Genomic DNA, 24,457 nt, shown 5'->3' with positions numbered 1-24,457 from the left:
TAGAGATATGAAGGCAGCTAGGTCACCGTCCCTGCCCTCAAAGAGCTTACATTCTTCCAAGGAAACAGGCAATGCCTGTATACTGTGGCTATTTCTAAGAGCAGGATGAGAACAGGGTGCCAGGGAACTCTTCACAGTTGGCAGTAATATAGCCGAGGTACGTGTCTCCCAAACTTTCAGTCTCCTTTCTTCTGCTCTCTTCTCATAATGATTATATTATCAAAAATGCCTGAAATTTTTAATCTCCATTTCATATAAAGTAAACTAAAAACATATATTTCAGAGTAAAAAATTTTAGGCCATTGCAGTAGAGCATCAGATTGTAAATATGATAACTGCCTTTAGGGAAGGCCTAGAATTTGGGGGCCCAGGTTATGAAAATTTAAACTACCATAAAACTTGATTAATTCTAACTTTACTAATTTAGAAGTGAGGGTAATTTACATAAGTGAATGAAATCCTGTGAAAATATTGTTTATCTTGGTAGAATTTTATAAGAATATGAAACATTGACTGTAAAGCAGTTTTTCAGTTTTTTTAAAGAAACAAGTACTGTTTCATACAAATAAGTTCATTCAAGTAAGGCTCTTTACTGAGTATATTTTGGTACCTTTCCTTGTAAATGGACCTTGAAGTTCAGACAAAACTTTTACTTCTCTGCAACTTTAACGGTTTACATTGTTCTCTAATATAGAGTAACTGTCCCTAATAAATCTGAGATAATTTCCTTTTTATTAGCGTTTATATGAGAATCTAAAGGTGTTTTTTTTTCAGTCTCTAGCATAATCATTTATATCATGTTATATCTGTGTGTTTGTGTTTATCTTGCTTTTCCCTAGACATTTTGTATATATGCAGTATTGGGTTGTTGTTTTTGCCTAGCACAAAGAAAAACTTCACCTTTGAAGTACCTTTAAAGTCTCAATTTTTTAAGTGCTTCCTCATTCTTGAAAGATTATTAGTTCAATATAAAGAGTAGAATTAAGCTAATAAAAATGTGTACTTTAAACTCTCTATACATTCTAATAGTACTTTTTCTTTCATGCAAACCTAAATGTTTTTTTTTTCCATTTTCTAGACTAAATGTGTTAAATGGGCTTGTCAACAATATGGATGATTTGAAGATAAACACCGATATTACTGGTGCTAAAGAAGAACTCCTAGATGACAACAATTTTATCTCAGACAAAGAGAGTGGAGTTCATAAACCAAAAGATTGTCAAACATCATTTCAGAAAAATAATACATTCACTCTGCCTGAAGAACTGTCAAAGGACAAAACTGAAAAAGCCTTAAGTGGAAGCCAGTCTACTCTATTTATACATGCTGGTGCTCCTACTGTTGCTAGTGAAAACTTTATCTTGCCTAAAGGAGCTGCCGTTAATGGACCAGTTTCACACTCCTCCTTAACTAAGACTTCCAATATGAATAAAGGCAGTGTTTTATTAACCACTGGACAGCCTGTGGATCAGCCAGCATCGGAATCTTGTTCAACTTTGAAGATGACAGCTGATCTTCAGCAGTCTCCATCACAGAAAGCAAGTCAACACCAAGTTTTATTTTTGTTATCAGATGTAGCACATGCTAAGAATCCAGCTCATTCCATTAAAAAACTACCTACCTCTGCTTCAGTTAGTTGCGAGATTCAGAATTCAGTAGGGAGTAGTATAAAATCTGATAGCACTTTAATAAATCAAGTAGAGGTGGGTGAAGATAGTGAAGATGTATTGGTAAAAGATGATTGTATTGATTCATTAACAAGAATTTCCTCAGGTACAGATGAATTTAGGTCAGAAAATGATACAAACTGGGATCCCCAAAAAGAGTTCATTCAGTTTCTTATGACTAATGAAGATGCAGTGGATAAAGCTCCAGTTCACTCTAAAGTAGGTCTAGAAAAAAAGAGAAAGCGAAAAATGGATGTAAGCAAGATAACTCGTTATACTGAGGATTGCTTTAGTGATTCTAATTGTATACCCAATAAGTCAAAAATGCTAGAAGTAGATTTTCTGGAACAGAATGAAGAACTACAAGCTATAGACTCACAGAAATATGCATTATCAAAAGTAAAGCCTGAATCAACTGATGAAGACTTGGAATCTGTAGATGCTTTTCAACATCTAATTTATAACCCAGATAAGTGTGGAGAAGACAGTTCACCTGTTCATACTAGCACTTTTCTTTCAAATACCTTAAAAAAGAAATGTGAAGAAAGTGATTCCGAGTCACCTGCTACTTTTAGCACCGAAGAGCCATCATTCTACCCCTGTACAAAGTGCAATGTGAATTTTAGGGAGAAAAAGCACCTCCACAGGCACATGATGTATCATCTAGATGGGAACAGTCACTTTCGCCATCTTAATGTCCCAAGGCCATATGCTTGTAGAGAATGTGGACGGACATTTCGAGATCGTAACTCACTCCTGAAGCATATGATTATTCACCAAGAAAGAAGACAGAAGTTGATGGAGGAAATTCGTGAATTGAAAGAACTTCAGGATGAAGGGAGAAGTGCACGATTACAGTGCCCTCAGTGCGTGTTTGGTACCAATTGCCCTAAAACATTTGTGCAACATGCTAAAACCCATGAAAAAGATAAAAGGTACTACTGCTGTGAAGAGTGTAACTTCATGGCAGTGACAGAAAATGAATTGGAATGCCATCGAGGCATTGCCCATGGAGCAGTGGTAAAATGCCCAATTGCCAGTTCTGATGTACCCCAGAGAAAAACACAAAGAAAGACTTTTATGAAAGACTCTGTTATAGGATCATCCAAAAAATCAGCTTCTTACGTATGTAAGATATGTCCTTTCACTACTTCAGCCAGAAGTATTTTAAAAAAACACATGGAGTACCTGCATTCATCATCATGTGTTGATTCATTTGGCAGTGCTCTTGGACTTGATAAAAGAAAAAGTGATGTCCTTGAAGAACCTATAGATACTGATAGCACAAAACCATTAGTTAAACAACAGTCAACCACATTTCCAAAGAACTCAGCTTTAAAACAAGATGTAAAGCGAACATATGGATCAAATTCACAATCAAGTAATATTTCAAAATTCCATAAACGACCACACAGAATACAAAAAGCTCGGAAAAGCATCACCCAGACAGGTGTAAATGTGTGCAATCAAAACAGTTCTCAAAAGACTGTTACAATTAAAAGCAGCATTGACCAAAAACCTAAGTATTTCCATCAAGCAGCAAAAGAAAAGTCTAATGCCAAGGCAAATAGCAACTATTTATACAGACACAAATATGAAAACTACAGGATGATCAAAAAATCAGGTGAATCATATCCTCTGCATTTCAAAAAAGAGGATGCTAGTTCATTAAATACTTTACATCTGTTTTCATCATCCAGTAATTCTCACAATAGTTTTAATTCAGACTCTCAAAACTCTGACACCAAAAGGCCAGGAAGCTTCAAAGACCACAGGCGTGTAGCTGTAAAGAGAGTAGTTAAGGAATCTAAGAAGGAAAGTTCTGTTGGAGAAGACTTGGATAGCTATCCAGATTTCTTGCACAAAATGACTGTTGTTGTTTTGCAAAAACTTAATTCTGCTGAAAAGAAAGATAGCTATGAAACAGAAGATGAAAGTTCCTGGGATAATGTTGAGCTAGGTGACTACACTACACAGGCTATAGAAGATGAAACCTATAATGATATTAATCAGGAACATGTGAATTTATTCCCTCTATTTAAAAGCAAAGTGGAAGGTCAAGAGCCTGGAGAAAATGCTACCCTTAGTTATGATCAAAACAATGGTTTTTATTTTGAATATTATGAAGATACTGGAACTAATAACTTTTTGCATGAAATACATGATCCTCAGCGTTTAGAAAATGCAGAAACGTCACTGTCAAAGCATAGTTCTATTTTTCACTGGACTGATTTGTCTCTTGAGAAGAAATCATGTCCTTATTGCCCAGCAACATTTGAAACAGGTGTTGGGTTGTCAAATCATGTTCGGGGACATCTTCACAGAGCAGGGTTAAGCTATGAAGCCCGTCATGTTGTGTCACCAGAGCAAATAGCCACAAGTGACAAAATGCAACATTTCAAAAGAACTGGCACAGGGACACCTGTTAAACGAGTTAGAAAAGGTAAGTTTCCATGTAGATAATTTTGGACTAGTATGTCTGTATTCAGTTTCAAAGGATTTGAAGGTTTTGCTCAAATTTGGTCTTTTTTAGAGTCACTTGATTTCATATTTCAGAGTTAATTGGCTTTAAGATGGGCAATTTATAAAAATTCTGATATTACTCTTCAAAAATTTTTTTTAGCTATAGAGAAGTCTGAAACCAGTTCTGAACACACTTGTCAGCTCTGTGGTGGTTGGTTTGATACTAAAATTGGATTATCAAATCATGTTAGAGGCCACCTGAAAAGACTTGGAAAGACCAAATGGGATGCTCACAAATCTCCAATCTGTGTTCTGAATGAAATGATGCAAAATGAAGAAAAATATGAAAAAATCTTAAAGGCATTGAACAGTCGTCGTATTATTCCCAGACCATTTGTAGCTCAAAAACTTGCATCAAGTGATGACTTTCTCTCTCAAAGTGTTATACCTCTTGAAGCATACCGTAATGGCCTAAAGACTGAAGCTTTGTCAGTGTCTGCATCAGAGGAAGAAGGGCTGAGTTTCTTAAATGAATATGATGAAACAAAACCAGAACTGCCCAGTGGGAAAAAGAACCAGTCACTTACATTGATAGAACTGCTTAAGAATAAAAGGATGGGAGAAGAAAGGAATTCTGTTATTTCTCCTCAAAAGATCCATAATCAAACTGCAAGAAAGAGATTTGTCCAGAAATGTGTTCTTCCATTAAATGAAGATAGTCCATTGATGTATCAACCACAAAAAATGGACTTGACTATGCATTCAGGTAAGAGGACATTTATGACTATCTTATATACACACAATTTAATTATGCTTACTCTAATGGAATGTTGGTAGAAAATACTTTCTTAGAACCTTTTTATTTAACTTTTTTTTTGCAGAGCAGAGATTGGTTTTACTGTCATTTCTGTATCAATCATCAGTTAGTGCTCATCAGCACTGAATTTTCTATGCTTCATTTCTTGGTCAGAATGTAAGGTGAGAACAAAAGCAAAAACAAACAACAAACAAACAATTGATCTACAAAAAAATTTGCTGTGGCTGGGGAATGGGTCTGTGAATGGGAGGCTGATGTTGTTCAAAAGCATAGCATTACTGAAAAGGCAAACAGCTGTCATATTTTTGCCAGTGATCCACAGTGATAATGTTTTCAAGATTTAATTGTTGGTTTTCCTACTGCTTTGGTAAAACAACCGAAAAAGACTATTTAAACTGAATGGATTGGTGTTTGTTGTGTGTTTGTGGTTAACCCAAAGAAACTTCCTCTTCTCCAATTCCTCACTGTATTGTGGGATAGTTTGGTTTGGGAGACCTGTTGTGAGTATAACGCATTTACTGGGGTTTTAGATTTTACAGTAGTGTTCTGATGGAACGGAACAGATGGTTTAGCATAGTGCTTGTGCACCAATAGTTTTTCCTTTTCAAAGGAATAATTTGTATGTGTTGGCAAATGATGTGGCAGGTAAAGCAGCCAAACTTTATGTGGTATTGCTAAGTGTGGTTTATACTTTTAGATGAGAAAAATTTTAAGTGTCTTTATAGGTTTCTTTGGAAGTTAAGAATGTTGAAGATTAATTTAGATGGTCTCATAATTTTGGCCCTGAGTCAAATGTGTCTAAAGTAAAAGTAATTGGTTAGTGGATTACTAATGTTGATTTGTTTACTTTGGGCTGACTTTGGAGTATTTGAAATATTGGTAGTGCAGTTTTGATTTAAGGATAGGTTATTTTGTATTGTAAGTGGTCTGAAGAACAATTTATCTTACATGGCTTCTGGTTAATAGGGCTCTATCTTTTGTATGAGGTCTTTGAATGTCACTTTTTCATTTTTCAGAAGGATAAAATGTAAGGAAGATGTGTTAGCTGTGTTGACTAAAGTGTAGTACACTTCAGAGGTGGAAAGCAAGTTTGTGGCTATCACAGTAATGTTGGAGAAACTAACTGAAATGTACTTGGGGAGTGAGGGTTGTCTGAGAAGTTAGGAGTTTATTGTTTCAATGTGTTTTCTTTCCTGTGATGACTAAGATGTTAGCTTGTTGATCATTTATTTAACACAAAGATTTTAGCAAAAAACTTCAAATCATTAGCTTTCATTATTGATTGCGCGTTCAGAGTAATGAACATAAAATGCCCTGAATAAAATGTTGTCTAACAGCTGTTTAGTGGTGTGTTTTACCACCTTTTCTCCCAGCCTTCATCAGAAAGCCTAATTTAGTATTGAGCCTTTTACGGTTTTGTGGGTAAAACACTTTAATTACCACTTTGTCAACTAGACTTTTTAATTCTTTTTATTGGTAACGTTGTAAGCTTTGAAACTTCTCAACAGAGCTGTGCTTTTCAAATCTCAAGATTGTATTTTAGGTCTAGGAAATTATCTGCGTAACACAGAAATCTGCAAGAAAGTGATAATAGGTATTAAATCGAGAGGAGCTCAGGTTCAAAACACTCCTCTTCCACCTTTCCAAAGAGCGTGAGTTGGCTCCAAATGCTAACCACAAACAAATAATAGTTAACTTAATTCCCCCTCCTTATTTTAAGTTAAGCTAATTCAATGAACGTTTTTAAACCCTCCTTATTGTGGTACTTCTCTTCACGCTTTTAGCTAAGAAAATTTCACTTTTTGAAGTGAGAACTGGATTATAGTTTTCTTTTGAATGATAGGTATGCCTGTGAAGCTTAGAACATGTGTGCATTGCAATACGACGTTTACAAGTGCTGTTAGCCTGTCCAACCACTTACGCGCTTATGCACGAAAGAAGAGTGCTGGACTTTTGACTGGTACAGGTATGTTTGAACAGATAACACAGCAAGTCTGTTTGATACAATACACTTTTTTTCTCACCAGACTGGTGTTAATTCAGATGATATTTATAACTTTCTTTGGTAAGCAGCAGCTGAGTCTGAATACACATGAAACTTCAGCAACTTGTAAACTGTTAGGTATAATTTTAAGCAAGTTATTCTTTTTCATTTGGCTTTTATTGATTTGGGGAAAAAAACAACAGATGTGTGGAACTTTTGAGCCTACATTGATTTTTTTTAAGTATAATCTTTTTTATTTTTAAATTTATTTTTGTTAAGAGTCCAGTAAACCTCTCTTTGGTAGAAAGATTGTAGTTCTATAGCTTTGGGAGATGCTTTCTTAGAAAAGGAGATTATTATGAAATTTCAAATATATACATCGATTAGAACACTAGGCAAAACTAACAAGTTTCAGTAGTCTATATAGATCAGATCTTTAAAGGGGCAAGCCTTAATTAATAATGGCCCATGTTGAAGACTGAGTAGATTTTTCTTTTAATGCTCCTAAATTATATTTAGGATTTATAAATATAACAATGCCCATAAGTGTTAACATGCACATTTCTGTGTTATTTTTGGTTGGTTAGCCCAGCCTTGCAGATACCTCTTCATACTGCTAGTCTCTGAAAATTTTAATTAGCTTACTCATATGTAATACTGCTTCTTACCCTACAAAATGCCTTGCTCCTTTTGTTTGTAGCCTTGTCAAGCTATTCTGCTCTAGCAAATCCCATTTCTCTCACATCTTAAAATATGCCCTCTTTTATAAGCTACATAAATCCTTTGGCCTAAAATTCTCCTTCCAGTCTTTTATTTCTCTTGCTCTTTTAGATCACTGCCTTCTGCTTTCTTCTAGTTGCTGTTTTCCCAACATTTTTGTTCTTCCCCACATCTTCCTATTGCTTAATTCCAATACGTTCTTGCTATCAAAGAAACACTTGTATTCATACTAATGTCTTTCTTCTGCTTCTTTGCTTTATCCTTTGACTTGATACTACAAATGACGAAGGATAACTGTTGACTGTATTAAAAGAAGGGGAATAGAGTTTTACGTTACTGGATTAGTTCTCCTCCTGAGGTTTTCATTTTTATGATGCTGCTCCCACCTTCATCAACTTGGAAAGTGACTAGAGGCAGGGAAGCACTGAAAATAAGGTACTGTAAGAAGAGAAGGTCATCATTATTGTTATCATAGTTACTAACTTTTATTGAACACTTACTATGTCAGGTACTACAGTAGGCAGTTTACATGCATAACATTTAATCTTCACAACCACCATATGAGTTATAAGTACTATAGTTTTCTCAATTTTACAGGAAACTAGGGCTGAGAGAACTTAAACAAGGTACCCAAACTTACATAGTTATTAATGGCAAAGTTGATTTTTAAATCAGGGCTATCTTACCCTACACCTTTGTTTTTAATCACTATTATCTATCACATACAGAATGAAAGCAATTGAAAATTGTAAAATGAAGTTGGATTTAAGGTGGAGAGCATTCTAGTGAAGACTGAATAATAAAAGCCTAATTAGAAAGAACAGAGACCCAAGAAAAGGTTAGGCCTAGGTTAGATTTTGGGGGAGTTTAGAAAATATTCCATTCGGAGAATTCAGGCAGATTATGCAAATATTCAACAGGCAGATCTCTTCTAGTACAGATTTGGTAGTCCATTAAAAGATACTTTTACCTCATCTGAAAATCCTTCAAAACACAGGATTAATTGCTTATAAATAACTGATAGTAATCATCCATTGACCAACAGTGCATTCTAACAAACAATTTATTATCTAGAAACTTTCATTATTAGAGAAAAAAGCAACATAGGATGAATGGGGATGCATCTGAGCATAAAAAGGGAGAAGATATTATTTTTTAAATATCATTAAATACTAAACAAAATGTCAGAAGTGTTAGAAAATATAAAGTGTGTGTTTGGCAATCTTAGGGCAGAGAAGGGAAATGAAAGCTCAAGAAAGTCTAGGGGGTATTTTCTACAGCTCACAACCACTTTGAAGAAAGTTTTAAAACTCATGCTCTCTTTTCTTAGAAATTCTGAAAATTTTCCTAATTTTAAAAATCTTCTTGGCCAGTAGAACTACACAGAAGGTATCTTTGTTGTTTATTCATACCAAGCAGTTTTCTATTGGCTTTATTAATGTCCTCTGTTTTCTAAATAGAAAATTGCATGTTATGTCTATAAATACCACATATCTATTTTCTTCCCCCTTATCTGTTTCACTGGTATAAAGTAGTGGTCCCAACCTATGGGCCTGGAAGGTTCCACTGGATTATTATGGGGATTAGACAATTCATATGAGGAACAAGTGTTATTTTTCAAGAATATGTACATGCTCTTTTGATGAATAAAATACAAAATCATTTTGAAAAAGCCTTATATTTAATTCAAGTATATCACAAAACTGGAACAGTGAAATGTAAAGGAAAAACAGGTAGGACTAAAGCCTCCATAACAACGTCTAGTATCTGTGTTCCTCATTCAAGCAGTCTTCATTCATGTGGATTTTTAATTTTTAATTTTAATTTCTGTTCTTGAAGAAAAAGCTTAGACTAAATGCTAAAGTCAACTCATTTACTTGTGATAGAATAACTATCAAGCCTTTTTGGAAGCCACCAGCCCCTGGACTTTTCTGTGGAAACCCCTTGCTTCCCCGAATAGTTATTTACTGATGACTCAGATACACCTAATGATTCCCAGTCTTTTTTGGGTCATTGACTGCTTTAAGAATTTTACGAAGCTGTGAGCCCCATCCCAGAAACATATACTTATTCATCCATAAATAAAAATTTTTCCATATATAGACTTTGCATATCCCTTGAAGGTTATTGTCCATAAACCCTTGCTGTGGTGAAAAACTGTTAAGGGGGAGATGTCAAAATAAAAGTGAAGTGGAAAGAACACAGAATTGGGTATCAGGAGCCCTAAGAAATATATATATTTTTATAGGACTTAGAAGATGCTTAAAGTACCAGACCTGTGTAACAACAAAACTAATTTATGTAGTCACAAATATAAATTACAATAAAACATCCTTCCTGACTTTAGTAAAGGAAGTGATGAAGAAAGTAGGAAAGCTTTGTAACTGAAGACATGGAAGAGGTACCCATACTTGGGACAGAGTTAAATTGTGAAAAAAGAGTAACCTTCACAGATTAAAATTTTGCCCAGAACTAACCCAGTTGGGCAGATTCAAATAAATTGTTTAAAAAATTTCCATGTGCTTTCTGTTGTGGATAATCATTTTTGAAGATATTTCACTTTTTTTTATTTAAGTCAATTTTTCTATAAAGAGACTTGTACCAAAGGGTTTACTATCTGCCCTGTATTATAATTCAGTGCATACTTCGTATTCAAGAATGTATTTCAGTTAATATAGACTGAAGTATTGGTAGGCTTCTTTTTCAGGTTTTGTTCTTTTTAGATTGTGTTACATGCTCATACAATTTTTTCTTAATTTCTTACACAGTCTAATAACATTATATAATTTTCATTAAGAATAAAAATTTCATACAATTCATATCAAATGTTTTTGGAGTTTTTATTTTCACTATTGGCTTTTTTATGTTTGATAATATTTTAATTAAATTATATCTTTTTTATACTGGCAGTATTAAGAACACAGTCTTACTAAGTTATTAATAAAGTGCCCATACACACTGATGTAGCCCTGTTGTTCCAACTGAGTAACAGTGCCTCTTTCATAAGTGTCCTGGATTGGATGATAAATTATAAAACTTCTAACATATTTAAAATTATTTAAGGCAAAGTGTATTCTATCAACTTAATCTGCAGTCAGGAACCAAAAAAAAAATTATTTTTTTGAGATCAGAGTAAGAATAATTTTCAACAGGTAAAAAGACAGAAATAATTGAAGTCCAACTAGAGAGAATGTTGTGAAAGGAAATGTATCAGTAAGATGAATGCCTGTTTGCATTGTGCTTCTCTGTGGTACAGAGCAGTGTTAGCTCTTGAAAAGGAGAAAGAATAATAGTGGTGTTCAACAGTTTTATTGGGACTCCATGTTACACGACCCTGTATACCAACTCAGATTTAAACGTATACTCAACTTGTTCACTCACCTGAATTGAGTGTGATTGTGATGCACCCTAATATTTTCTATTTTATTCTTTTTTGTTAAAAATTAATGCTGGTCATGACCCAGTGAATTGATTTACTACTGACTAAGAAGTAACTGCCCACAGATGCAAAACACATGTGACTCATTCCTTTAGAGACGGGTACTGACTAGAATCAACAATTAGAAATATTTTAGAGATCATAATACTTACATATGACAGCAAGTTAATTTTCTTTACTCACTATATTCAAATGTTTATAGATCATATTTTATTAATAAAATGCTGACCTTCAAGTATTTAAAAAGTAAATTAGAAATTTCTAATTACTTAAAGTTAATGCAAGAAAAATAATTTTATATGCAGATGTATTTGTGGGGTCTTAATTTTATTGTTTTCAGAACACTTCCATGATAACATTTCAGAAGTAAAGCATGATTGTTGCTATTCTGCAGCAGACTTACCATTATAATTAAAGAATGACTTTTCCAATGAGAAGAAAACACTTAGAAAAATTGGTGTTAGAGCCTTTCAGTCAGTACCACTATTGTAATATATCTACATTCTTTTTTAGAAAAGTCAGTGTTGTTTTTCTTCATATCATCCACTTTTAAGTGGAATCGTAGACTGCATGTTACCTAATATAGCATCTTTTGCCTGTTTTCAGCTTTAATGATGTAATTGGCCCCAGGGGCCTACAACAAGTGCTAATGAACATGTAACATGGTACCAGGTGTGTGCTGAGTGAGTGGATAAGCCACTTTAAAAGTAATTCTCATACTGTGGAAAATGCTATAGGAATACTTTCTGCTGTTACAGAAAGAAAAAAATAATATTCTGAAAGCTTCTCAAGGTTGTGTTACTTGTCTTTTCATGAGTGTCTCTGCAGTGTCTTTTAAAATATTATTGTTATATTGCTTCTTCAGCAGACTGCATGCTTTTATAATAATTCATTCAGCCCAAAAGAGGACAAGTAGAAAATTACCTCCTCCTTATGATTAAAATCTAAAGGAGTAAATCAGCTTCTAGTTAAACAAATAAATACCTTGATAACTCCTGCAGACGAGGCTGTATGGGAAATACATAGAAGTATGAGACATGTCCCGATCATTAAAAGAACATGGGGGAACACTATTGGTAACACATACAAAACTATCAAAATTAGAGAACTATGCAAATAGTATACAAATAAATGGTATATTGGCTGTAAGTGCCATAGGATATAAGAGTGTTTATTTTAGTTTAGGCCTCCTTTCCAGGGGAGTTGGGAATTGTATTGGGTTCCTTTATTCCTGCTGTCCTTGCTACTTATCCCATTGTTAAATACAGTCTCAGAAAGAAAAGGAAATAAGAAAAATAGTTCATGCTGGTATATTTCTTGTCATTATATTTAAAATGAGAGAGAAAGATAAAACCAGTAGTCAAAGACAATTTTCATTGATTGAACAAAACACCCTGCACTCCAGCTGCATAAACAATCATTATCCAGTGGAGTAAGTGCACATGTCCTGTTACAGAAAGCTTTATTAAGATTTAAGCTACACCCTGAACGTGAAGGATGAGTAGTTTTAGCAAAAAGAGATGAAGTAGACATTCAAAGTAGAGAGAGCATAGTGTGGGCCCAAAGGGATGAAATTTGGGGCTCAAGAGGTGCTGGGAGATTCAGTTGTAGGTATTTGGGAAGATGGTCATGCTGGAAAGGTGGGGTTAATGCTTTGACAATGCTTGCTAGAAAATTTAGGAAGTCATTGAAGGATTTTTTTTTAAATAAGGAAGTAATGTGTTCAAACTTTATTTTAAAAAGTTATCCCTGATACATTGAAAAATGGAGTTCTGTATTTTCTTGGTTATATAACTTACCTCTGCAATACTGTGCTTCATTAAAGGTGCATATATCTACATGTATTTATCTGCACAGTAATGTATCATTTATTCAGGATTAGCAAGGTAATGAATCATTCAAGTTAAGTAAATTTTCTGGGTAATCGAAGACTAGTTAGTGTCAAACTTGATTTTATCCTAACCATTTTGGTGCTGATGTTTCTAAAATGTTCATGAAACAGAACACTGAATATAATTTAATCATTTGAGTATTTAGAGTCACCCTTGTGGATGCTAATTGTGTTGTTATGCCAGTAGGAATTGGGCTGTTTGCCCACAATACTAAAAAATTATTGGCTGATTAATTCACTAATTCAAGAAGCTTTTTTTAGCTCCTACTGTGGTTTATGCATTGTGCTAAGTACTGCAGGGATAAAAGAATTTACAATGTAGTAGAAGCACATTTATACATAACACATATATACATATATGTAATATGAAACAGATTGTGTCACTGGAGAGGTGTGCATGAAATAACTGTGTAAGTTTGGAGGAAGAGGAAGGTACTTTCAGCTAGACACAGCAAGGACTCAACACGGGTTTTGGAAGTAGCATTTGATTTGGACCCTGAAGGATAGCTAATTAAAATGGAAATGGGGGTTGGGATCCGGAAGGAAGATACCTGTAGGAAGGAGCAACTTAGGACAATGTGGGAATTTTATTGAAAATACTGGGAAGTAGGAGGTAAGGGAATAGAGGTAGACAGGTAAATAATATAAAATGCTATCTATGGCATTGGAATTAATTTCGTAGTGAGGAGCTAGTAAATTTTTTTTTTCCAAAGATTTTGAGTAAAACTTTTAAAACTGTCTTGCAAATTAAATTTAAAGGCTTTGGTGGGGAGATGGAGAAATTACAGGTGAGGTCACTTTAGGAGTCCTGAACGAGGACACTGACAATGGGAATGTAAAGGAGGGACAGTATATGGACAGATAATACTATGGAAGTAAGTAAGCAGAACCTGGCAGTTAGAAGTAGAAGAGTAAGAGGAAAGAGGTGGCTCAAGGCTTTGAATCTTGTTGCTGGGAGGATGATGTTAGCAGTACAGTTAATGAATCTACTACCATGTAGTCATAGGCTTCATCACTTCTTTGGCTGTCTTTGGTCTAGCAACACCTCATCCATGCATCTGTCCGCAGTAACAAAGCAAATATTAGCCACACTGAGCGCATCAGTAAGTTTGTTGTTAGCAGAATGGAACCTAAGAGTATTGTAGCGTAGAATATTTACATTTTATTACGTCTGCTTTTGTTAGTCATTGGTTATTATATTTAGGAATTCTGTTTGGTTGGTAATCTTTTTTGACCAACATCTTGTTTTTTGTAAAAGTCTTAGTCCCTTAGCATTCCTATTGGTTTGGTTCTGCTACCTACTATTTTTCTGAGTTTTGATTCCTTGTGTCTTTTTCTGATTTTTTTTAACAATCGACTTAACCTGGAGGTTCTATACTCAGATTTTTTTAATGTGTCTATTATCTTTATATCCTCAGTTGTAATGTTGTATTTGCCATGATTTCTAATGGAACATGAGTTTTTTTTAATGCTCTTTGTAATCTGGATTAAGATAGGATTAGAGTTTACAATAATAGGGCATGTTTTAGCTAGAGCTAAACTGTAGGTAATTTGCTTTAAGGGACTTAATAACATAATAATACACTGTCTTCCTGTTTTGGGGGTTAGGGCAGAAAGATGGCTTGTTGGAGATGGGTGGTTCCTCACTTATCTAAGAAGTGGGAAAGTAGGATTTACTATTTCTTTGTTGTGTCTGGAGTTTGAGAAATGAGGTTAATTCTTGCTATACAGTATGTAGAATAACTATTTAATTGTGGCCTTTGATGGAAGTTAGCTAAAACGGAAGATATTCCTGGTTAGCAACAGGTTTGATTATAGTTTGGATTCTAGCTGTCATGTGTAAAGCACTACAAAATTATAAAAAGCCAAATCAGATCTGTTGGATTGTGGATTTGTGACATTTAGACTTAACTGTTATAATTATTGTAAAACCTATCTAATGTAAGTTGAACATGATGATATTAAAGGTAATTTAATGGAAATTTAAAATAAGGTGGTTTCTTTCACAAGTTTTGTAATGGGGGACAATTAATTACTCCTACTAAATATGAAATGGTATTTTGGAAATACTTAGACTTTCAGAGGGCAGGGAATGTGATTACATTCAAGTAATTCTAAACAAAAGTGATTTAAGGCGGGTTTGTCATTGTGTATTTTAAGTTCATTTCAGTTTTGGATGTGCCTTGGCAGAAGAGCGGTTGATACTGACAAGCATTAATTTTGCTTAAATAAACAGCACCCAAGTCCAATCCACCTTAAGGAGACACTTAGATGTTTTTTTCTTACCTTTTACCAAGGAGAAATAATAACATCTGGTATTCTATTAACATTAATTGACCAGTAAGCAACTTGTACTTTGGGTATTGTTAGCTTTTTGTTAATGGCAAGCTGGAAAAACTAGTGGGCCAACAATTCCTCTGTTTATAAAAATGTATGATAAAGTATCATATTTATGTTTAGTTTTTTTCCCTTCACATCTTGAAAACACTCAGAATATTCTTTTACTAATCATCCTTTCTATGAAATAGCAGAAGCCTCCACAAACATATGTACTTTTCTTCCCCCAAGTAGACCCAAATTTTTTAAAAAGCCACCTTTATTTGGTTTAACTCTTTCTCTGAACCAGTCTATGACTGCAGCTACCCTTAATACAACCTTCTACTTTATAGGGCCAGCTCAAGTTACCTGTCTCTTCTAGACCAATACTGTTAGCCATAAACCTCACACTTAAAGGAAATTTGCTTTTCAGGTATTTTGCATTTCATCCTCTTCCAGGTAAAATGTTAAATCATGCAGGATCGAATAAACTTTGCTGTGATTGCTTTATTATTCTGGGTTAGTTACTGTTTTTTAGTCATTGAGAAGAGAAACTAAAAATTGATGAAAGTAATTTAGGTATGGAAAAAAATCCAATTTAGAGTAAAAATTTCAAAGGAAAATGCTGGTCAGTGTATACTTCTGAGGTTGCTAATTGTGTATCTGTCTATATGTGTTCTTCTGATTGAAAGAGGGATGTTACTTTTCATAACAACAAACCACTTAAACTGCTTGTCTGTACACACTTGAAATAATGGCTCATTTGATTATAGCAGTACAGCTAAGAACAAAAAATTGGTACTGGGAGTAGGGAAGTCCTTTCTAATTTTAATAGTCTGTAGAGAGAGTGAGATTTAAAAATTCTTTTCTTATTAACTATTTTATTTTTAATGGGCCAAGAGATAAAGAAGAGGTGGAACTGAGGGCTGCCTTAGGGTAGTATCCAGGACCCAGAACTGGCTACATAATTATCAGGGCCCGGTGCAAGATGAAGATGTAGTTAGCACCATGTGTTCAAAAATTACTAAGAATTTCAAGACTGCAAGAGCAGAACATTAAAACAAGTGTGGAACCCTATGTGACTGTATACTTCATACCCCCACAGTCTGTCTTGTAGGCGCTTTATGGAAAGAGAAAAGTATACACTGAAGAAATAAGAATTTTGTTTCTCAACAAATGGCTTCCCCTGACCCCATCTCTATTTTATACACGCTAACGTGTTTCTTCCCCTTCCACCCCTACCTCACCCCAAAAAAGCCATGCTTCTTGTTCAGTTGGGGCTGAGGGAAAGAAAATACTATTTGCACAGTCCTATTTCTATGCTTGGGACTTACGAACTTTGAAGGATTAATGGCAGCAACCAGAATTGAATTTATTATCTCACACTTGTGTACCTCTTGGGAGATATGCCTCTTCTTCCCACTTCACCACTGCCAGTACCACCTCCATGACCAACCTGATAATGGTGGTAAGTAATGGCTTACCTGTTTCTCATTTTTATCCCTGCTGTTTTCCTGAATAAGTATATACTAAGTTACACTACTGCTTACCCACCTTATACAGTTGAACTAGATGGAGAAGAAATTTTCTTCCCTCTAGTAGGGTTATACACATGATTCTTACTTTGCATATGTATAACATGGCCATTATATTAAGTTTCTCTCTACCCCAGAGATGACAACAACCAGTTAGGAATGGAACAGATGAAATGGGGTTTTCAACTAAATGGGCAGAGAAGGATGACTGCAAATAAAAATATTTTGGTGATGAATGTTAATTTACTTATGATGTGCTTCTTTACCACAGAAGCTTCAGAGGTTTTAAGAAATGAATCTTCATTCTTTGAGGTCACTTGTGATAGTGAATTAAAAAGAAAATGACATTCACTGAAGCAATTATTGTATATAAGGGGCAGAAAGGTGGAAAGGGCTTAAGGACTAATAATGCAGAGCCCAAAGTAAATTCTTTTTTTTCTGTGTGTAAAATTAGGCAATGTCTCAGAAAACAGGCTTGAATTTGTATGTCTCGCATTATTCATTGATTTGCTTTCCACTGATCTGGTTTAGTGCTTTAAACACATATATGTTGTATTTTGTAACATAGCAGTATCGTGTTCTTATAAAGGGCTTCTAAGTCTTCTGTATTTCTCATTCCTATTTGCTCAGAGCTGTTTTATGGAAAGGTATATTCTATAACTTTCTGTATATAACCTTACAGCTCAATTCATCCTCCTTACAAATAAAATATCCCCAGTAATAATTTAGATCCTTTATAATTCAGGTAACTGCAACGATTTTTTTATAGTCACCTGGTTAAAATTGATCACTATTTTCTGCCACTCTGAGGAAGCTTAGGAAGGCTTGAGTGAATGGGTTTGTTCCTTTCTTAAGCAGTTATACTTAAGGAAAATAAATTAAGAATTTCTAGAACTAATATTTTCTGTAAGTTTCAAGTATGAAAACAATGTTAGATTTAAAATACTTTGAAACAAAAGTGTGTGTGGTTTTTCTTGACACAAGTGCAAATCCTGTTATATACAAAGAAAAGCTTTGTATATCTGTTTGGCATATTTTTAATATAAACAACTTTGTTAAACCTTTGGCTATTTATCAAAATACTGATGGACCCCATTATACTAAAAATATGAATGTGTTGGTGATGTTCTGTTTTTAATGTTTCCGTGAATTTTGGTAGAGTTCAGAATAAAAGTGCTTTTCCTTCTAAATACAATAAAATCTGTTAAATGAGAACGTTTGTATAACACAAATGTTTGTACATCATCTTTTTCATTTAGTGGAACATTTTGTGTAAACCATCTGTTTCATATAGAGAATACCATATAGATGTCCCCTCTGTGTGCATATTAATGATACGTTAAGTACTCAATTTTTTTAACAAATTTTTCTGAAATGTTTGGGCAGTATTTCAGGGGTAAAGGTTGGGTGTTGGTATTACAAAAAAACTATTCCTGTAAAATGTATTCATGTTTTGCCTTCTGAAGTAACTAAGTGACATTTCAGAGGATAGGAAATTTAAAAGTAATCATGAAGCTACTAAGATACTGGTGTGTTTAGGTATAATTAATTGCCAGAAATTCCAGGTTTTAAATCTCCTTACTTTATGGACAAGTTACCAAATATTCCTCATGCATTTGGCGCTCTAAACTTATCTGGAATCCTGTATACTGAAGATTCTCAGTCATATGCTGGCAGGGTTGTCCTACTTTTCAAAGCCGTAATACGTTCAAATATTACTTACTGTAAAACTATGGCATTCTCATTTAAACTTAGATATGGTCATTCATAAAACAGCCTAAACTTCAGAGTGTCTAGAGTCTAGCCTCAAAAGTCAGAAAAATTCTTTTTTTCTCTATTAAAATAAAACATATTTTTACACCTCAGAGCAAGCTTGTCCAGTTCAAGTTTTAAAGTATCATGGCATCTAAATGCAACTTAAATAGTGTGTAAACAGATAAAACATTGTTTGCACACCTTCCCCATCACCCTCTGCCCTTCTCCCTCAATTTGCTTTACATACTTTAACTTTAGCATTTTGTGAACATATTTTTAAAGGGTTGTTATCATGTATTCTATTTGTACCCTACAGTAATTTATTTACATTTTTAAAGGAATTTGAATACAGTGTGGCAACTTTGACAACCAGCAAGCTCATCAAAGTAAGATTCTACCTGTAATCTCTTGATACAACAAACACTTCTGCTCCATGTAACAGAGATTGTGTGTTGTTTACCTTACAGATAGGGAAAAAGTAGCTAACATCTAGTAGCACTTAGCCCTTTGAGTTCCCCGAACTCTTTTTTTCTAGTGTATGAATTGTTTTAAAATCCACTTAAATTCTAATCACTCACCAAAGCAACTAGGAAAAAGAAGGTACTGATTGCAAAATACGTGATACCTCATTCTTCCTACTGGTTGTGAAGAGTTTAAGTGTGACTGCTAGCAACATATTCATTCAAAGAAATGATGCAGAAGTGTTCTACAGGAATGTTGTCTACGTTACATAGTGGTGAAACAAATTGCCATTTGTGTGCTGTCTAAATGTCAACAGTTAAATTACTGGGTTTTCTTGTATATTTTACTCCAGGACTATTTGTTGAGTTCCTACTGTGTGCCAGGCTCTTGACTGAAATAACCAATGAGAACTTTATAAATAGATTTTTCTATTCCAGATTTTGGTTGTTTATTTGAACTAGCCATTCTTCAACACTTAACTTCCTGTAGTTCTTTACTTAATAGATTCTTCTTCTGAGGCTAAGCAGAGAAAGACTATGGACCCTAGATTTTACTCTTAAAGAGGCAGGTGACAGGAAGCAGAAACCAGTGGCTTGAATGAGATTTAGGCTTCTCATGGTTTTTAATTTTCTATATGACATCTCCTTTAACGTTGCCACTTGACTACTACAAAGAACCGTGTTTACTTGTTTTGTAATGGTAGCATCTATTCTTTTGCAGCCTGGACCTTGAACAACTCATTTCACAGAATCATTGTATAGCCAGTTCCTATTCTCTCTTACCTAGAATTTTTCCAGGCGATCTCACATGCAGATTGACAGAAGAGAAGCCATTTGGGTGACTCTTTTGTACGTTTGTTTCCCTCGCCCTTGGATTCCCAGAGAGAAACTCTTACTTTCTCTTCCTGCTAATTAACCAGCAGCACCCTGGAATGCTATCATCCCTTTGTCCAAAGGAATAGTATACTTGTACTCAAAGACCAATAAAATGTTATGTCTTGTCTATTCCTACTTATAAAAAAAATCTTTTGTTTTCCATTTATTAAATTAGATTTTTTTTTGAATAGTGTTCGAAGGAAAAGTCAAGTAATGGAAAAATTTCAAGAACAGCACTAAAATTTTGATCTACTTTAATATAAAAATCTTTTTTTCCCCTTTTTAATAACATTTTAAAAATAAGCTATAGGAGAAAATGGAAAACAAGTAAGGAATAGTTAGCACTAAACTTCCAGTCCACTTATAAACTTATATGAGATCATCTGGACTTACATTTATTTTGTAGTAAGATAAAACACATGATTGTACGTGCAGTACAGGTTGAATTTAAAAACGAAAGTTAAGCTTTTTTTTTTTTTGCCCTTTCAAATGTAGGACCAGCATATAATTTCAACAGCTATTTGCTATTATAGAACTCAAAGTGAAGTGCTATAAAATTGGTCTTTATGAACTTTTTATTTCATTGCTGATGTTCTTTACTAAGTTTTCAAAGCATATGACACCTGCTTAATGGAGTATTAATCAAATGCAAACTTAATTTAACAATCTTAAATAAAAGGTTATAATTTTCCTGGAAATAAGGAAGATTTAACCAGGTGTTAAAGTAATGTATGTATAAGAGAAAAGATTATCTACCACTGTTATACTAAATGACCAATTTAGTAATTTCAGGTTATTTAGTTACACTTTCTCAGTTCTAGTTGGTATGGTAAAGCGTTATTTGAAAAAGCAGAATAGAAAGAATATGCAGGTACTGGTCCTGCTGTTAGACAACCAGCTGCAGGTTTAGTGCATGCTTCAGGAACTACCAATGAATGCAGACTTTTTCTAACTTGATTAAGATAGTCTGACCTCTCTAGAAATATGTATGTATATTTTTTAATATATAAGAAATGTTAAGTGTTTCTCTTCCCTTTTTAGCCTTAGATTGTAAGCAAAAGAAATCAAGGTCAAGATCTGGAAGCAAGAAGAAAATGCTAACATTACCTCATGGTGCTGACGAGGTTTACATTCTCCGATGCAGGTATATGCCTATATTGCCAAATCTGCTGTTTCTTTGGATTTTTGTCTTGAGACATATTAGCTATTCTATTTGGGATTTTCCATTTGTGGCAGGAGGTACATTCTCAACAATCAAATTATTGTAAATAAACTTTTTGGTTTATTTACAGGTTTAAAAATCTTATTCAGCTCATAATCTGTACCTCAGCAAGTGTTTTATATTAGCTAAGAGCCTCTGATACTGTGATTTAAAAAAATAGCTTTTGGTGGTGTATTTTATTTATTTGCCTTGTTCAGTTGAATTTGATTTTGTTTTTGTCTTGAGTTCCTGCCTACTGGGAATGCATTTTCTCTCTACTTATATTTCTAAATATAGGTATACAGACTCATTCACACTTCCTTTCATTACTCATCCTCATGCAGTCTAAGGAATTCTGAATTGGGGAAGGGTCTTTTGAAAATAATGGTACATTTTGGGATTATGGTTGTTTTAAAGTATTAAGATATGTAGGTGTTGAGACCTTTTGATTAATTTTAACCTAGTAATGTTCCCACTTCTGCACATATTACTGGCATTGTTACAGGTGTTAATATGAATTGGCAATTTTGATGTATTAAGTCATTTTGACTTTATATGAATTTAGAAACTATTGTTAGGTGCTATCTCCTATATATGGTAAAGTTCGCTTCTTATGTTTATGGATTTTATGTGAATTGGTTATCAACTTCCTCTTTAGGTTTTGTGGTCTAGTCTTTCGTGGACCATTGTCTGTTCAGGAAGACTGGATTAAGCACTTACAACGACACATTGTAAACGCTAATCTTCCACGGACTGGAGCTGGCATGGTGGAAGTCACATCACTACTTAAAAAGCCTGCCTCCATTACAGAAACTTCATTTTCTCTACTAATGGCAGAAGCAGCTTCATAGAACAAGGAAACCTTTTAAATAGCAAATTTGAAATTTGTAAATTTGAAATTCTTTGTCCTTTTTTTTAAGCCACATTAAATTATCCATTTATAAATACAAAAGCAGGAATATGGGGAAAAGTGAATTACAGTGACATCAGTGCAAATTGAGTTCTTCAAACAGTAAGTAGTCTATATATTTTATATAGGCTGGAAGATGTGTTTTTAAGGTTTACTAAGTTTTGTCAGTTAACTGTTCATTCAATAAAAGATCAGTATGTGTAAACAGTCATTAATAAACTGTTGTACATGTATACTTAAAGACAGGCTTATTGGAAAATTATGTTTTCTGCAGTGTTACCAGAATCAAGGTTCTGTTTATTCCCCACAAGACTTGCATTGAAAAATAAGATATTATATTTTGTTTGTATGTATTTAGTGTTTTGTATATTATCAGGAACTGCTAATTAAATTTACTCAATTTAGGGCATTAAACATCATGTACTTCATAGTTTGAGACTGTTCACTCAAATAGGGCAGAGTACTATTCTATCTAGATGTGTAAGTGTTTTTTTAAAATCACATGGAACGGTTTTTTTTATACTAAAAAGTGGAGGGAGATTTGTTTAAACAAGTATTTCTAAAAGAAATATGTACATAGTCCTGAAAATTATTTGTGGTAAGGAAATATTCTTTACTCCAGTTGCATTTCTCAGACAATAAAGTGGTGCATCCATGCTACCTCCTACTTTGTCAACAAAGATGCTATTTACCCTTTACATTTTTGTATCATAATAGATTTAAAAAATTTTAAATTCTTTATTGCAAGACATCCTTTTGTTAATAGATTTGTTTCTTTTTAATGTTTTACCTAAAATTTGACATGCTTACAGGACAGGTTTGCCTCTTTATTTAACATTGTAGAAATGTAATTAATAAACAATGCTCACTACACAGTTTAGAATAGGCTTTCTCATTTATAGTCTCTTCCAAATTTGATCAGTTAGCAAAACTTAATACACAAATTGAAATATTTCTACATATGATGAGAATGTTTACAATTTAAATTTTAGAACTTGTTTTGGATGTGATTATATGTATTAAAATCATGTAACACTATGCTCATGCTAAGAACCGACATAACAGAATTACTGAAATAAATGTGCTGTGAGGAATGGAAAATATGGTGCAGATGTCTTGGTCATAATAAATTGTGATTCTTCTTATAAACTCTTTCCAAAAACAAATTAGTTCTTTTAAACTGCAGTCAGATTCTTTTACAAAAAATAGTTTTTGTATGCAAGCACCATTTCATTTTATTTCATGTAGTATGGCTAATACTATAGTTGAAACAAGGATATGCATTGATACTTTTCTTCATATGTAAATAAAGTTAAAAACAGTTAAAATAAGGAGTATTTTGGTAGAGTATATACATACCTCACTGCCAGTGAAATTGCTTTCCTATGGTATATCTCCTTACCAGAAAAATCTCTAAATAAAAAAAGATTTAAAGAAAAATACAATGTCTATAGTGTGAAACATTTCTTATTTTTATCACTGGTGGAATTAGTTCACTTGAGGTTGTGTTTCATTTTATTTAAATTGTTTATTTACCAGGTTACTTTACTTACATACTTTATACGTGAAATTAGGAAGTTGGACCAGATGGATCATTCCCAACCCAGGGTTGTAAGAGTTTCATTTTTTGAAATGCCTAAAAGAAACTGTATTCCTCCAAGAAGATGAAAGACTAACTAAAATGTCAAATTTCTTAACTTTTGACTGAAAATATACCAAGTCTATGTATGTAATATACCAAGTCTGTGTATATAATATAAAACCAACTAATATTAGTTGGTCTCTTGCTGAGCAAGTTTCATTGAACAAATAGACATATATGAATGTATATTTTAAATTGGAGGACATACTACAGAGCAAGTAGAATCCCTCATAGGGAGAATAGCAGTGACTAGAGCCTCCCTGGGCTCTCTGCTCAGCTCTCATTGTTTTAGTTCTATGCTTTTATCTTATTAAGCCAAGTATCAGTATGTGGGACTACAAGAAGAATAGGTAGTTCCACCACAAATCTCATAAACAAATCAAGATTAAATTTTTTGTCTTAAACTGTATTTAAGACAATTATTTCACCTTATAGATATAAAAAGAATTAAATCAAAATAATCAAAAATTGAATAATTCAAATTAGAAACAGTAAACCAAAGGGATTCCTGAAAAGTAAACTAAACAAAGAACATTTTTCATAGTAAAGATACTTGAATTACAAAATTCTAAAAATTCCTTAAGAAGCATAGCTTACCTTTTTTTTGACAACAGGAAAGTTAATGATATATTTGCATTTGGCTTCCATTACAAGAAAATTATAATGTATTGTCTCAAGTTTCATGTTTTCATATCAAAATATGGCCTGATTCAGCACTCAGTATTGCCTAATTTTCTTATAATTCTTTTGTCATTCATTTATCATTACCTAAGATATTTT

The 24,457-nt window shown here is 33.6% G+C and overlaps 1 protein-coding gene across 17 annotated transcripts in view; it reads left to right on the top strand.

Annotated features, from left to right (window-relative positions):
* The window catches only part of ZNF644 (zinc finger protein 644), a 105,402-nt gene extending 81,922 nt beyond the window's left edge, over positions 1-23,480 (top strand). For 12 of the 17 annotated variants that reach the window (XM_017666257.3, XM_017666256.3, XM_017666255.3 and 9 more), the window contains 5 exons: positions 1,079-4,110; positions 4,291-4,896; positions 6,791-6,913; positions 20,966-21,068; positions 21,784-23,480. In XM_017666257.3, coding sequence (XP_017521746.2) covers positions 1,079-4,110; positions 4,291-4,896; positions 6,791-6,913; positions 20,966-21,068; positions 21,784-21,976 — 4,057 coding nt within the window. In that variant the 3' untranslated portion in view covers positions 21,977-23,480. The remainder of the gene's footprint in view (positions 1-1,078; positions 4,111-4,290; positions 4,897-6,790; positions 6,914-20,965; positions 21,069-21,783) is intronic. The other 5 variants (XM_036998045.2, XM_036998043.2, XM_036998046.2 and 2 more) reach the window with 2 other exon arrangements.
* The last annotated feature ends 977 nt before the right edge of the window (positions 23,481-24,457 follow it).

Source organism: Manis javanica, chromosome 4 (assembly GCF_040802235.1).
Source record: "Manis javanica isolate MJ-LG chromosome 4, MJ_LKY, whole genome shotgun sequence".
NCBI classification, from domain to species: Eukaryota; Metazoa; Chordata; class Mammalia; order Pholidota; family Manidae; genus Manis; species Manis javanica.
This window is presented reverse-complemented; position numbering and strand designations above follow the sequence as displayed.